The sequence below is a fragment of the Podarcis gaigeae genome, assembly GCF_964106915.1.
Source record: "Podarcis gaigeae genome assembly, chromosome: 2".
Classification (NCBI taxonomy): domain Eukaryota; kingdom Metazoa; phylum Chordata; class Lepidosauria; order Squamata; family Lacertidae; genus Podarcis; species Podarcis gaigeae.
The window spans coordinates 6118692-6135123 of NC_139679.1; the positions used below are offsets into that span (position 1 = coordinate 6118692).

Consider the following 16432-nt stretch of genomic DNA (forward strand, 5'->3'; position numbering starts at 1 on the left):
ATAACACGTAGCCCCTAATTTATTGCCCTAAATCAGAACACAACAAGCTGCCTCGTATCAAGTCAGATGATTGGTCTCTGTAGCTCAGCACTTGTCTACTGCTCTTCAGTCTTGGGTCCCCAGATGCTGCTGAGTAACAACTCACATAATCCCTGTCCATTGGCCAAACCTGTTGGGGATGATGGGAGCTGGAGTCCAGCAACATCTGGGGACCCAAGGCTGAAGAATGCTCTTCAAGGGAGTCTCTCAGTCCTACCTGGAGATGCCAGGGATCATCAAGCCAGGGACTTTCTGCATGGAGAGCATGGGCTTGACTTAAACTAAGCTACGCTCCTTTCCCTAACGAGTGACCTGGAAGACCTATTCTTAAACAGGGAAGCCATGGGGCTCTTTCAGCTTCTTGCATGGAAGTTCATTCTACTGCAATCTATCAAGGCTTATTCACTTCTGTGCTGACATCAGCAACCTTGACACTAGTTCCATCCTCAAGGTAGCTCTGATGCTCTCTGCCCAATACTGAAGTGATTTTCTAAGCCCAGTTCACTGTCTGGAATGGCCATTTGGATCCCACTTCGGCTGTGGAACAGACTTATTTTATATACACATTATCTGCCTGTGCATGCGTGTCCATGTATAATGCATACCTATCTAGGTCAATGTGTCCACGTATTTGTGCCTACACCTACACATTTGTCTACAATGTCTATCTATCTGCAGGTGGGCCTTCAAACATGCATCCTTCCACATGTGCCTATACTTAGATGTACATGACAAATAAAGATTACTCTTATGCAATTTACATTTAAAGGTGTCTATGTTTATGTATATTAATCAGTGCATGTATTTGTGCATTTATGTGCTTTAGCAGGTGTTCGTACCTATCCCTGCAAGCATACATCAGGGTGTGCATGGTATGACACATCCCATTTATTGCTGCGTGCTTGCTCCCATGGACAGTGTTTGTGTGCGATTATAGATATAGACGAGTGAGTGGGCATGGTGCAGTAGACAGGGTGCCTGTGGGAGTCTGGTTCAGATTCCTGCTCAGTCATAAAGCTCACTACTGGGTGGCCTTGGGAAGATTGCTATCTCAAGTGAATGTAGCTTCTCCTTGTAATCCCAAAACAATACTGTTAGCTTCAAATTCATCCCCTGGGCTAAAGCCGGTGTAAAATCTACACATGCTTTATGTGTGCACCTATTCCCACATCTGCACATGAGTGTTTGCACATGTGGGGTTCGTGTAGTTCTGCATGCACCTGTAGAGAGATCTGGATGCTTTTGCATTTCCCCCCTTCCTTTCTGGCATGGTGCATCTAGTTGCACAAACCAGGGTGCCTCACTATCCGGCTGCGCACCCTCCTCCCGCCTCCTTCCAGCACCCATCTCATTGCTCCGAAGCCTCCCGAGCGGGAGCAAGAAAGGAGAGGAGGAGGAGGAGGAGGAGGAGGAGGAGGAGGAGGCGGCGGGTGGGGAGCCCCATCACCATTGCCCCTTGGGTGCAAAAGATGTGGGGGGCAACGTGGCGCGTGGAGGATGTCCCCTCCGCCCCTCCCTCTCCCTTGCAAGCTTCCACCGTGCACACACACGCACCCCTCCGCCCCCGAACCCATCTCCGCCCCGGATCTTCGGGGGAGGGGGAATAACAAAGCGGCAGACATTACCATGGCCGAGCCTCGGATCAGCTGGGCGTGCAGGCGGGCAGCTCAGCCCACCCGGCAGTAAGGGCGGCCGCGATTGGAGGAGGCGGGCTGAGGGAGAGGGAGAGGGAGGCGGGCGGGATCCCGGGGGGGGGGGGGGAGGCAGAAGCGCGGGAGGAGAAGGGGAGCGGGCGAGCGAGGGCGGCCAGAGCTCTCCAAGGGCGAGAGGCGGCAGGCCGGGCCAGGGGTCGCCCAACCGCGGCGCGCGCTCTCCGCAACGTCATAAGCTGTGGTGTTTTTTCCCCCTTGGAAGAGTGCCTCTGAGCATGTGCGAAAAGCCTCTTTCCCACCAGAGGCGGTCGAAGGATGCGCTCCTCCTCGCGCCGAGCTGAGGAGAAAGGAGCATCCGCTTTAGGATGCGGCTGACGCCGCGCAGCCGTTGTTTGGGTGGGAAGAAGGGTCCTCCCCGCCTCCTGGGGGGGCGAAGAGGTGGTCCTTCGGATGGGGGGCAAAGCGCGTGGCAGGGGGGAGAGGCCGGGCTCTCTGCCAGGGTTAGAGGAGCCTCGCCATCACGAAAGAGGACCGGGGAAACACAACACGGGCAGCGCAGGACAAAATAAGGGACCACCAAAAAGAGTGGTTCTGAGAGGATGCGCTCTCGACGTGGCCTCATCTTGTCTAATCGTTTCCCCTGATGTTTGTGCGCCATTGTATGGCAAGCTCTTGGTCAGATAACACGAAGAGAGTGTATTCTGCCAAGTCACAGCTCTTTGTTTGCAGCTCTTTAGCTGAGAAAGCATGTCACAATTGGGTCCAACGTGCTTAAAAATAAAACATACCAAATATATATATAATTACAAGGGTCTAAATTTTATGCCCCACCACCACCTTTGTGCTTGTGGCTCAGACCAATTATTCCTCCAGCCTACCTACCTAAGTAAGATTGGTCCTCGTTATCAGCTCCAGTCAACATGGTCTGATAGGGCTGCCATATGTCTGGATTTTCCCTGACATGTCCTCATTTGGGGGGGGGGGTGTCAGCATTCCCCTCTGGCCAGATTTTTGTATTTTATATGAAATGTCCAGGTTTTTTTGGTTTTTTATTTCTTAAATTTTTATTATGACTATTCTTTAATTTTATATGGGGGGGGGGGGGTGTTAGGGCATCCAGCAGCTGCCAGAGCTTCCATGGGTGGCACTAGGCCTGGCAGGGCTTCCATCAGCTTTTCCTGGCACAGCCTTTCCAGGGCCATAGCTGTCAACTTTCAGATTTGAAAGTAAGGGATCAGCAGCCTCGAAAATAAGGGTGTTCAGCAGCCTCACGTGTCCCAGGGAGCCTTGAAAATAAGAGATCAGCAGCCTCACCTGTCCCGGGGACAGTCTATGGGATATCTAACAATCCGGGATAGCAGCAGGAAACAGCGCTGGGATAAGGGAATTTCCCACAAAAAAAGGGAAGGTTGACCGCTATGCCCAGGGCCGTTCGACTTCCCATCTGAAGAACAGGAGGCCAGCAAAGGTAAGAGAGGGAAGAAGGGGGCAAGGAAGGAGTCAAAGGTAGGGAGGGAGGGAGCGAACTGTTGGGATATGAGTCCTACGCAGCTGCAAACAAGCAGCTCAATGTTTACATCACATGGTGGAGCTGACCGTGAGACCGGAAGCTCCAGGGAATTCACAGGGATTTGTTCTTTGTGTAATATGAGATGGTGTGTGTGTGTGTGTGTGTGCCCCAAACGTGTCTGGGTTTGGGGGCTTTGGAATATGGCAACCCTAGAGAGATGATGGGAGCTGTAGTCCAAAAATGTGAAGAGCTATATATTACCAAGGTAAAGGTAAAGGGACCCCTGACCGTTAGGTCCAGTCGTGACCGACTCTGGGGTTGCGGCACTCATCTCGCTTTACTGCGAGGGAGCCGGTGTACAGCTTCTGGGTCATATGGCCAGCATGACTAAGCCACTAATGGTGAACCAGAGCAGCACACGGAAACGTCGTTTACCTTCCCGCCAGAGCGGTACCTATTTGTCTACTTGCACTTCCGCCGACCTTCTCATCAACAGGCCCTAGGCTCTGTGGTTTAACCCACAGCACCACCCACATCCCTATATTGTTTCAATATTTTAATGTATTTAAATTTTGTTTTTAAGTTGTAATCATTCAACTTGTTTTTATTATTGCTCGTAAGCCGCTCTGAGCCCGGCCTTGGCTGGGGAGGGTGGGGTATAAATAAAAATTATTATTATTAATAATAATAATTACCTTTAAAAGGAGCTTGATGGGCAGAAATCAGTCGGTGACTTACTTTCTTCTCTTTACATAGCATGGGGAATAAATACCGCCTTCACATTAGACTGCTGTTAAAAGCACAGTTATGGTGGCCTGGCTGATGGAAGCAAAGAGTTGGACAAAGTTGGGGTAAACAAATAGCAGATGAACACAAAAATGATTTAAATAGTCCCATCACAAGTGCAGGAAAACATGATGCAATTAAAAGCCTAAAAACAAATGCATTACACAGCTTCATTTTATAAAAATAACTAGTAACACCAATTTTATGTAATTTATTAAATGTGGTTATGGTAGGAGAGCAGATTCCATCTGCATGGAAGGAAACTCAAACTGCCGTTATTAAAAAACCAGATAAGACAGGGAAATGGTGTGTTTGTAACAGGCTTTAAATGAAAGACTGCCATCACTTCGCTTCATATGCTGTATTTATTTATTTATTTATTTCAAATTAGTTTGAAATTCCAAAAAGGGCTGGTTTGCATGACATGTGAAAAATTAACAGATTTGTTTTAAATCTGCTTAAATCCTGCTTAAATCCCTTAAATTTTCTTCCAGGTGGCTGAAAACTTTTGATACTATTTTTTTTTTTACTGAGCTTTGAGCCTCTGCAGCGATGAATTTGTTTATTTTTCTGCTTCCCCTCTAGCTCACTATATATGAACCACTAATCATGAAACACAAGACTATTACAGGCTGTTGTCTTCATTTCTAAAATGTTGACCCATGTAGATTTTGCAGGAATTTTTCTCCTGATGTTGGCTGCCTGGTTACTTTGTCTACACTCTTGCCAGCGGGTGGCGCTGTATGCCCCCTTTATAAATCCTGCATATGCTCCCTGGGGGATAAACGAAGGGATTGTTGTTTTCCTCCTTAAGGATAACCAATGCATAGCCTCCAACATTTCTCTGATGCAAATGTTGTTGTTGTTTAGTCGTGTCCGACTCTTCGTGACCCCCTGGACCAGAGCACGCCAGGCACTCCTGTCTTCCACTGCCTCCCACAGTTTGGTCAGACTCATGTTTGTAGCTTCGAGAACACTGTCCCACCATCTCGTCCTCTGTTGTCCCCTTCTCCTTGTGCCCTCCATCTTTCCCAACATCAGGGTCTTTTCCAGGGACTCTTCTCTTCTCCTGAGGTGGCCAAAGTCTTGGAGCCTCAGCTTCAGGATCTGTCCTTCCAGTGAGCACTCAGGGCTAATTTCCTTAAGAATGGATGCGTTTGATCTTCTTGCAGTCCATGGGACTCTCAAGAGTCTCCTCCAGCACCATAATTCAAAAGCATCAATTCTTCGGCGATCAGCCTTCTTTATGGTCCAGCTCTCACTTCCATACATCACCACCGGGAAAACCATGGCTTTAACTATACGGACCTTTGTTGGCAAGGTGATGTCTCTGCTTTTTAAGATGCTGTCTAGGTTTGCCATCGCCTTTCTCCCAAGGAGCAGGCGTCTTTTAATTTCGTGACTGCTGTCACCATCTGCAGTGATCATGGAGCCCAAGAAAGTAAAATCTCTCACTGCCTCCATTTCTTCCCCTTCTATTTGCCAGGAGGTGATGGGCCCAGTGGCCATGATCTTCGTTTTTTTGATGTTGAGCTTCAGACCATATTTTGTGCTCTCCTCTTTCACCCTCATTAAAAGGTTCTTTAATTCCTCCTCACTTTCTGCCATCAAGGTTGTGTTATCTGATGCAAATAGGGACATCCTAATCCATAATAATAATTTTACTATTTATATGCCACCCATCTGACTAGGTTGCTCCAGCCACTCAGGGTGCTTTCCAACATATATAAAAACATAATAAAACATTAAACATTGAAAAACTTCCCAATACAGGGCTGCCTTCAGATGGCTCTGGGGTCGGATAACTCCATATCCTCCAGTATTTCTCTGATGAAAAAAAGGACGTCCTAAGGAAAAACAGGACATTCCAGGATCAAATTAGAAACCAGGACGGCTTCTCTAAATCAGGAACATCCCTGGAAAACAGGGACACTTGGAGGGTCTGTCAATGATATTTTCACACATGAAAGCAGAAAGTCTGTGAGCCTTTTAGCAGACAATTTAGCAGCACCATTCCAGCAGTTCCATGGGAAGAAGAAACTACAGTTCCCAGGATTCTCTGTTCAAAGTGGTATGATATCGGTTTAAATGCATATGGGGTCTAAGAGCAGACCATGACACAAGGGGCATGTGAAAGAGAAACCTTTCCTTCCTGCCATAGCTGTCAACTTTTCCCTTTTCTTGTGAGGAATCCTATTCAGAATAAGGGAATTTCCCTTTAAAAAAGGGAAATGTTGACAGCTATGCTTCCTGCATGCCGATTCCCCAGTAAGAGCATTCAGAAGAACCTTGCTGCATCAGACCAAAGGCCCATCGAATTCAGTATCCTGTTCTCACTGTGTATTGTGGTAGAAAATTCCATCCTTTAGCTGTGCGCTATGTGGAAAAAATGCTTCCTTTATCTTCCAAGAGTCTTCCTCCGAAGTGTTAAAAAAATCATCCTTATACTGGATGACTCCAGGTCTAAATCCAAATACCCGAAAGCTGCTGGTGGCCACAGAGGGGGAAACTTCCACTGGGATGTAGCACAGAAAAACAGGAAAATGCCGTCTGTCAGAACAGACTATTTGTCTAACTCCCCCCAACTTTAATTTTCTATTACACAGAACATTTCATTGAATTACAGAGATGCTTAAGATAACAAGTGTAGATGGATTATGCATCAGTGTAGATGGATTATGCATCATAACCCTAAAATTACTCTAAATTATATACCATAAATCCATTTCAATATACATAATTTTCTCCCTTGTAGATTATCTCCTGTCCTTATCATTGCATCTTAAATTCAGTGATGTGATTCACATTGACGATCATTCATAACAAACATTTAAAAATAAGTGACTTGAGGTTCAAAAAGCTATTCAAGCATACTAAACTGGAACAAAGTGAACCCTATGCAAATGCCATATTTAACACTCCACAGCCCAGCATTACACATCCTGTATTGTAAATTTGCTGTATTTCTGCTGAGTCATTCTATACTCACCTAATAATGTGTATGGATTAATTGTGTCATGCACTGTATTATTCCAGTACAAAATGAATCAGCTCAGTTTCTCAACAAACTTATCTTGTTGCTTTCCTTCGCTGATCTTTATTATGTTTGTTAATTTAATCATATAAGCTATATCCCAGATGCTTGCTCTCCAGGCCTCCCTTGAAGCGGGGTGGGGAGCAGGTCTGGCTTTTTCCATTCCTGACATATAGCCATCTGGGCTGCTGTTAATAATGGGTTGTTATCTCCGAGTCTTCCAGAAGCACAATTAATCTGAAATATCCCAACAATATGATTAATGGGCTTTAGGTACTTCATAGGCCATTGGCTTTATTTCCTTACACCAAGACTGCATTTAAACAGATTGTGATCTTTGGACTTTCTCATCACCTGCTGGCTCTTTACGTGAAGATGTCAAGAATTACCTGTGTACGTTTGATGAACTACTTTTGGATTTGGAATGTAATAGTGTGGAATGAGGGGCGCAGGTGGCGCTGTGGTCTAAACCACAGAGCCTAGGGCTTACCGATCAGAAGGTTGGCGGTTTGAATCCCCACAACAGGGTGAGCTCCCGTTGCTCGGTCCCTGCTCCTGCCGACCCAGCAATTCAAAAGCACGTCAAAGTGCAAGTAGATAAATAGGTACCGCTTGGGCGGGAAGGTAAACAAGCGTTTCCATGTACTGCTGTGGTTTGCCAGAGGCGGCTTAGTCATGCTGGCCACATGACCTGGAAGCTGTATGCCAGCTCCCACGGCCAATAAAGCGAGATGAGCTCCGCAACCCCAGAGTCGTCCGCGACTGGACCTAACGGTCAGGGGTCCCTTTACCCCTTTACCTTTACCTTAAAGTGTGGAATATATTTCTTGCAACTTGAAAACATTGGGTGGCGTTCAACATGGCATATGTATGCCCAGAACAAACTCCACTTGCGGAACAAGACTTCCACCCTCTCCTCCCTCTGAACATCCCATAAACCTGCCCCCAACCCTCCAGAGCAGATTTCAGGGGCACAGGTGGGAGGGGGGCAAAGAGAAAGTCACTTTGCATAAACTGACCTTGTATTATTGTGCAAGCAACAACTCAGCTGAATCCTGCCTAATGTTCTTTGCCTCAAAATGTATCTCTGGGCACTGGGCAATCCTTTTAAAATTGGTAGGGCTGCCACAGGGCAGACAAATTTACCTCCAAGGCAAGGGTTCTTGTTATAGGAGCACAGAGTGCTCCAGGAGGCCTGGATCTTTTGCCCGAGATCTCCTTTCCACTTACTATCTTTCTCAATTCATCGAAAATTTTATTTTTGCTTTGCATACAGGGCTGCAAAGCACAATGCCCTCGAGACTCCAGCAAATCACCATCTTATTTTGCTCCAAGACTGAAATTCACCTCCACATATAAATGACCACATCCACATTTTACACAGATTTGTGCTGCGGTGGAGCCGAACTCTCTGAATCTAACTACCTGACAAGTTCCTGCTTGGAGACCAGGTCCAGCATTCAGATTGCTAGTTGGCCATTCATGAGTTAACTCAAGTTGGGGAAACCTGGCGCCCTCCAGAAGTCATGGGACTCCCACCAGCCCCAGCCAGTATGGCCAGTGTTCAAGGATGAGAGGAACGGCAGCCCCAACATCTGGAGGGCCCACAGGTTGCCCACCTCTGGATTAACTCAGCCATACAAAGCTGGTGTGTAGCATGTGCTCCATACATGTAGGTGACACAGACAATGATATCCTCTCGCCTGTGTGCTTGGAGGTGGGGGTTGCTGTTCAGCCGAAGTGTAAGAAACTTCCTCTTTTTAAAATCTTACTGTCCCTGGTGTCTTGGAATTAAACCCAGGAGATTTGAGATCAGCATCCCTCACTGGCCCTGTTCCTCACCGCAGGCGACGGCTCTGATCCTCTTCTGTGAGGAAAGTTTTTGCAGCCAGCAGTCTGCAGGGATTAACTGGGAAACATGAAATACAAATTTGCGCTAATCTCCTCCGGCCTTGGATTAGTGTGGCTACAAAGCTTCCGCAGCGCAAGGGCCAGGAGGGGACTCTCTTTTGCGTAGGGAATCAGGGTCAAGTTTATTTCAGTCTCCGCTACAAGGAGATTGAAACATTTCTTTTATCTGCCTGAGCAGCCAAGGCAAAGGAAAGGAAGAGACCAAGGCTGGGTAAACGAGACCATTTGCTTTGTCTCCAGCGCACTCCCACTCCCACAAACACTCTGGTGTTTGAAGCTGTGAGCCACAATCCATCAGCATCCTGCAGTCTCTTGAGAAATACTTTTGATGCATGTGCTTTTCCTCAAGCTGGCTTCCAAGTCTTCATTAAGCTGAAGTGTGTATAATTTAGACACCCATTGCACACGCACCACTGATAACACATGTGCAGGTGATGGCTTCATTGGAGTTCAGGAGAGGGGGTGGTTGCAGGTGTGGGAAAACACATCAGATAACATGCAAGGAATCAAGTCAAGTTCTGGTATGTGTAAAGCACAACTTGAAATGCACGGAGAGGGAAATCACCTCATTGTGTTTTAAGCTAATGTGCACATGCCGCAAGTTTCTAGACCTCAGGGGTTAGACTCATCAAAGGCACTGCAACTCTTTCCTGAATAAGCATATATAGCGGAGTGATTCAACTTTTCATTTTCTCCTGTTTTACCCAATTTGTTCTGTTAAACAAATCTTTCTTATTTGTTCAACTTCTGCCTGAGTCTCCCAAGTATTTAATTTTTCCTTCACACAAGAACCAAAATATAACCTGTGATTGTTGAAAATATTTATTATAGAGTATGTATGTAGGTGGGATCTGCCGCAATTGGGATACAGTGGTGGGATCCATTATATTTTGGTGGAAGCAAGTCTTTGGACTTTGGGAAGAAGGCACAAGGCTCTGGTAGGGCGCTAGAGCCCTCCCACCACCTTTCCAAAGCTGGGAAAGCACTAACTAGGCCAGGCATAGGCAAACTCGGCCCTCCAGATGTTTTGGGACTACAACTCCCATCATCCCTAGCTTACAGGATCAGGGGTCAGGGATCATGGGAGTTGTAGTCCCAAAACATCTAGAGGGCTGAGTTTGCCTATGCCTGAACTAGGCTTTGGGAAAGAGACAGGAGGAAGCTGCTATTCATCAAGGCAGAGCTGCAATGGCTACTTGAAAAATTGACAACCTGGGTTTGCTGCTTTCACCAGAATCTTAGAATCATAGAATCCTAGTGTTAGAAGGCACCCTGAGGATCATCTAGTAAACCCCTCCAGTGCCAGAATTGGCAGCTTTCCTGAGTAGTTTTAGTCTCTGTCTTTGTGGGCCCATTAAACCTTGATCCAAACGAAAAATGTTGTTTCTGTCAAAATTCCCCTTCTTCTCTATTTCAATTATTAATCAACATTTAGGACATGCAAGAAGTATTCGCAAGCGACAAAAATCTTCCCTGAGAGAGGGGAATCTTATCTGCAGTTCTTCTTCTGATTAATGCCTAACAGTTTAAAGCGCTGACGAATATCTTTGCAATATATGGTCTTGCATGTACTGTTATTGTCAAACTGATTACAACCTCTTAGTGCTATTACTGGCCAGAGATACTGTCTCATAAAATCCCTGCTGGAAACTGAGTGCCCAACACACCACCAGTCTGGAAGAAAAGCAAGCTTCCTCCTGCAAATAGAACGGACAGGGTGTGTACACACTATGTCGTAATGTACATTCAGGAGCCTTTGGGGGATGCTGTACACACAACATCATCCCCACGTCATTCCTGTCCCACATAATTTGTCAACCTAAAGCCCATTCTACTGGCACGGTTTTGTGCCAAGAATGTACAGTGGTATTTTGGTTTAAGAACGATTTGGTTTACAAACTCCACAAAACCAGAAATAGTGTCTTGGTTTGAGAACTTTACCTCGGTCTAAGAATGGAATCCAAATGGTGGAAGGGCACCGGTGGTGGGAGGCCTCATTAGGGAAATCACGCCTCGGTTTAAGAACAGTTTGGGTTCAAGAACAGACTTCCAGAATGGATTAAGTTCATAAACCAAGGTACCACTGTACTTCTCAAGCTCTTGTTACAAACCTGTGCACACAGGGCACCTTCTCACCTGCTGGCACTGCTGGCACCTCTTCTGCATGCTTTGCCTGTGCATGAAATAAGCAAAACAAGAAGCAGTACAGCCTCTGCATACTGTATACTCTGTATAGTGATCCTCTGTGTATATCCCTTGTATATTGGTACATCAGTACAACTGTTCCCAGCCCCCCTCTTTCAAAAGACTGAAAAATAATTTTAATTTTGAAAAGATATGTGGAAGCACTAATCGGGGTCGGTGAGTTAGAGAACAGCATTGCACACTAGCGTGATAAGATACCTACCTGTGTACAGACAACATGAAGAGTCGCTGCTGCTTTAGGCGACATCATCATGGGATGGTGTGTACAGTTACAAACCACTTTCTACAAAAGTGCAGTGTGGAAAAACAATCTCTGTGCATTGCGAAGGCTACCTGTGTACACAGCCTTAGAGCAGGAATGGAAAAGCAAAATTCATTGCTCCAGCTTTTCCAACAGATTTCTTCCTAAAGCCTGACATTTTATTTTCACTTGCATTCTGACATTCCCTTTGAAAGAAACAGTTGCACACTCAGGATCATGTTAGTGGTCTTCATAGAATTTTAGTCTTGGAAAGGACATCAAGGCTCTTCTTGTCCAACCCCCTGCAGTGCAAGAACCTTTTGCCCAACTTGGGTCTCAAACCCACAACCCCAAGATTAAGAATCTCTTGATCTGCTGACTGCAAGTCCATTTTGTTTAGCTAAACATTACCAGAAGAGGTGTGGAGCAACAGCAGCTATGCTGAGTATAGGGAAGGAACTAGGAATCCAAGTGGCAGGTAGCCAATCCTGACATCTCTCCTCCCCAAGGCTTCTCATCTCCCCAAGAAATTTTCATCTCCCTCTTTCTCATTCTCTCACTAGGAGCTAAGTTACTGTTGTCTCACAGTCTGCTCCTTACGGCTTGGTGAATGTCACCTTCAGCAAGACCTGATGGGGAATCTATCTCCAAATGTGGGGAATAGTTAAAGCTATGGTTTTCCCAGTAGTGATGTATGGAAGTGAGAGCTGGACCATAAAGAAGGCTGATCGCCGAAGAATTGATGCTTTTGAATTATGGTGCTGGAGGAGACTCTTGAGAGTCCCATGGACTGCAAGAAGATCAAACCTCTCCATACTGAAGGAAATAAACCCTGAGTGCTCACTGGAAGGACAGATTGTGAAGCTGAGGCTCCAGTACTTTGGCCACCTCATGAGAAGAGAAGACTCCCTGGAGAAGACCCTGATGTTGGGAAAGATGGAGGGCACAAGGAGAAGGGGACGGCAGAGGACAAGATGGTTGGATAGTGTTTTCGAGGTTACCAGCATGAGTTTGACCAAACTGCGGGAGGCAGTGGAGGACAGAGGTGCCTGGCATTCTCTGGTCCATGGGGTCACGAAGAGTCGGACACGACTAAACAACAACAACAACAAATGACAGCTCTCAGGAGTCCTTCTCCTGACATGAGCTCCCACTGATGAAATATCAACCAACAATCATGAACTATTAGCAATCAGTCAGTTGTACAAAATGTGGTTTGTAGCCCACCCAGGGCCAGATTTAGGTTTGATGAGGCCCTAAGCTACTGAAGGTAACGGGGCCCTTTATATGTCCAGCTGTCCTGTGTCAACAACAAATTGTTGCTGTTTTTTGTGTTGAATATATGCTATATGGTAATTTATGGACCAACTAGGTATCTAAAGCCATTTGCACGTAAGAAAATATGTATTTTGTCAAAGTAATTGTTGAACTGAAATACAATTAAGAGGAAGTATATTAATAGCGAAATACAATTAAGAAGTATGTTAATAGTGAAATAATTATTAAGCTCTAACTTAAAATGATTTTTATTCATAACAAACAATAATGCAAACACATTGGCATTTGGCAATAATAAAAGTTCCTTTAGAAACACAATTTACAAAGACTCATAATCTAGTCTCTAGAAACTTGCTACAACATAAAATAATAATAGGTGTAAATATATTATGCAAACTACTAATAATTATAAATAGCTTTATTAATATGAAATTAAGTGTTATAACCTGTACAATGCCATTGCAGTTAATACAATTCATTTTTAATATAATATCAATATCACCATAGTAGTCCACTAATGGGCGGGGCCCATTGCTTACATTATAGGAGCCTACACAACACAAAACACTTGCTGTATATAGGTTTTATTTTATTTGTTTTTTATCTTATATTTTGGAAATGTACATCCAGTTGTTTTTTCCTTTAATTTTTCTGGGGGCCCCCAAGACAGTGGGGCCCTAAGCTATAGCTTGTTTAGCTTAGACGTAAATCCGGCACTGAGCCCACCCCCCAATCTGAAAAGCTTGCTTATCAGAGGAGGAAGTGTAATGAGAATGTCTGCCATAAGTAAGGATCCCTTCTCTTGCCCTAACTTCCAACACATTGCAAATATGTCATTCCCCCCCCCCCCCCAGCACATGGTACTTATGACAGGTGCAAAATTATTTTTACATTTTCTTTGGCAACAAGGAATAAAGCCAAACTGTCTTTCTAACAACATTTGGTACCCTTTTCAGTGCTTGAAGTAAGGGAGGGTGGTATGGGATGCCAACCCACTTCTTTTTGGGTGGAACTAAAACCCCAAACCCAGACCATGATATTTCTTTTCAAGAGAAATAATTGAGTCTGATCTAACTAACCCTTTAAACGTCCTTAAGGATCCATTTTACCCTTCAAGGACCCTGATCAAGTGGTTTCTTTGTAACTGATGCTGCAAACACACCCAGAAAGAATCCTGGGAACTGTAGTTTGTTGAGAGTGCTAGGCATTGTAGCTCTGTGAGGGGTAAACTACAGTTTCCAGGATTCTCTGGGGGAAGCTCTGTACTTTACAAGTAAGGAGTGTACTGTGTCTAAATATTGTCAACGCAATTCTCAATAACCTCAGGCCAAAATTCATTTCTTACCCAAAAATACCTTTGTTGGCGACTGCTGTGTACGTTGCATAGCCACACGCTTCGTCACTGAGCCTTTCTCATTTTGAACTTGAGTATCCAGGACCTGCAGAAGGAGCATGGATGCGAGTCGAGGCTGAACAGAAATCAGAACCATTTCTGTGCCTATTTAATAGGTTTGGAAAGGACACAATAAACAACCCATCACTGTCAGCGCTGCTACACACCCTCACTGGGTTTACACGACATTTAACAACAATGAAATAGCTTATAACAACCGTGGGTCTCTCAGCAGAGGGATGACCACGCTTATTGGCCATTTTAGGTTACAAATGGGGGTAATTCTGACATGCAGCCAATTTGGCAGAGTTCAAATGATCTGGATGCATTTCAGGTCTCTCTGTGGGTGTTCTCTCTCTCTTCTCTCTTTCTCCCGGGGTGTGGCTGCACTTCTTCCTCAAGACAAACCAGAATCGCAATAGCAGCAAAGAGACTCAGTCTCAAGTCAGGTGCAGGCTTTAACATTGATCACGAAAACGTACTGATAAGCCCATTCCATTAAGATTTCAGCACAAAACTGCAGTTCCTTTGCCCTAAGTCTGGGCTTTTTGTTTTGAAACCCAGACAGCCTCTATGAAGTCTCTGTGTAGGAAAATCCACCCGAAGGGGAGAGAAAAAATAACTAGGAAGAGCACAGATTTCCAAGTAACGTTTTGGACAAGCGCATCCTTCTCTGTGTGAATCCACTTCCATCCTGTCACCTCATTTTCTAGCATCCATCAAAGAGTAGCAACTTAAGGATCTAACAGCCAACTCCGCAAAACATCCTTGAACTTCCAAAGGCTGGTGAAATTCTCCCCCCTTGCCCACTTCCATTGTTAAGTGTCAATGATAACCACCTCAACTTCCCTGGAGGCTCTCCTGTCTTTCATCAGCATGTTGATCATGCTCTCCGACTTGATCAGCAAGTTACAACCTAAGAAAAACACCCCGAAGATGACAGTCAGACAGAGGACACAAAGGACAGCAATTTGTACCATCCTTGCCACATGCTGGTTCTTCTGGACATCTGTGGCCACCGAGATCCCTGGCACCCATGCCCCCGTCACTAGGGTGCAGCAGGAGGTGATGAGAGAGTCCACTGTGGGAGCAGCTTCCCCAAGAGGGTAAGTGTCCTTGCTGGAGAACGTGGTATTCATCATCTCTGAGCTGGGTGGGAAGGAGATTGCAGAGGGCCTCTTCTGGCACAGTTCTTCTTCTTAAGGCTCCAGCAGCCTCCTTCTTGCAGCTGAGCTGGCTGAAGCATGTAAGTGCTCACTGAGCAAGATTGTGGCTGAGGGTCAGTGACAGACGGGGAGGGCTTAAGTGATGTCAAGATAAGAATTCTCTTCCAGCTGTGGTACATATTGCCATGCGATTTCTCTGCTAGAGATGCCAGGGAAACAATCTCTGACTCAGATGAGGCTCATAAAAGCCTGACTCAAAGGAGAGATGGGTCCTTTCAAGCTCTCAGATTCTCCTCTGGCTCAGATAAATCTGACCCGGAGAAGAATTGTCAGCTTTCTAGCCCTAATGGCCACTAAAACATCACTCTCCCTTTATTTACTGGTCCAACACTTACGGAGGAGGAGAAAACTGGACTTTCCACCAAAGGAGGATCTACCATCTTTTGTGACTCCCAGGTTTTATGAGAAGAAAGATGGATTTGGTACTTTGGAGCTTAGTGAGGACAGAAAGCTGGTTGCTTACGTTGCCTCAATAACATCAGGTCTCCAGATTCACAGACATCAGTGTATCAGGGTGTAATGGGAAAAGGGGGCTGCTCGTGCGTAAGCATTTAAGTCCTCCAAGCTTCACATCAGTTCCTAAACTTTCCCAGTTCGAGGAGCCATGGATGCGTGGCTACCTCAATCGCTGGCAGAATCCGTCAGTGGGCGTTTCCGGAATTTATTCCAACATAAGAGTTCTTTGACGGAAACTCTTCTTCTGGATTCTCTGCGTGACAGTTTCCTCTGCGGAGTGGGCGTCCCCAGCGGAGGTCCTGAGCACTCCCCGCTATTCTCACTGGAAACATCTTGGAGCCCTTCCTCCGACTGAGTTTCTGCAGGAACTCTCCCTCTCCCCCTACTGGTTCCTTCCTCCGCATCCGAGGCTCTCCTAGCCTCCTTGAGCCCTTCCACCACCTGACTCTCTGATGGCAGTTCCCTGACACAGGGTATCCTTGATGAGGTGCTGCATGGTTGTAGTGACAGAGGTTCCAAATGTGTCAGTGATCCGGTAAAAAATCCTGTATAGGTAGGGCTAAACAATTCTCCAGCCCATCACAAATAGATTATTTTCCTCAGCCTGGGTGGGCACCTTAGGTGGGCATTCATGTCAATTCATCACTTCTGCAGTGTTGTCGATCTTCTTACAGAGTTTCTCAGCAACCTTCTCATGATAG

General features: G+C 45.7%; 1 protein-coding gene and 1 pseudogene across 7 annotated transcripts in view; both read right to left on the minus strand.

Moving 5' to 3' along the window:
* PRPF40B (pre-mRNA processing factor 40 homolog B) overlaps window positions 1–2586 on the minus strand; it is a 29731-nt gene extending 27145 nt beyond the window's left edge. For 3 of the 6 annotated variants that reach the window (XR_014561834.1, XR_014561835.1, XM_083729375.1), the window contains exon 1: window positions 1665–1787. Coding sequence is in view for 3 of the 6 variants with exons in the window: in XM_083729375.1 (XP_083585501.1) it covers window positions 1665–1667 (3 nt within the window). In the remaining 3 variants the exon portion in view is untranslated. Of the gene's footprint in view, window positions 1–1664 lie in introns of all 6 variants that reach the window. The other 3 variants (XR_014561833.1, XM_083729374.1, XM_083729373.1) reach the window with 3 other exon arrangements.
* Window positions 2587–14867: 12281 nt separating this feature from the next.
* On the minus strand, window positions 14868–15191 carry LOC310839560 (protein reprimo A pseudogene; annotated as a pseudogene). The gene has a single exon. The product of its transcript is annotated as a protein reprimo A pseudogene (transcript).
* Between the last annotated feature and the right edge of the window lie 1241 nt (window positions 15192–16432).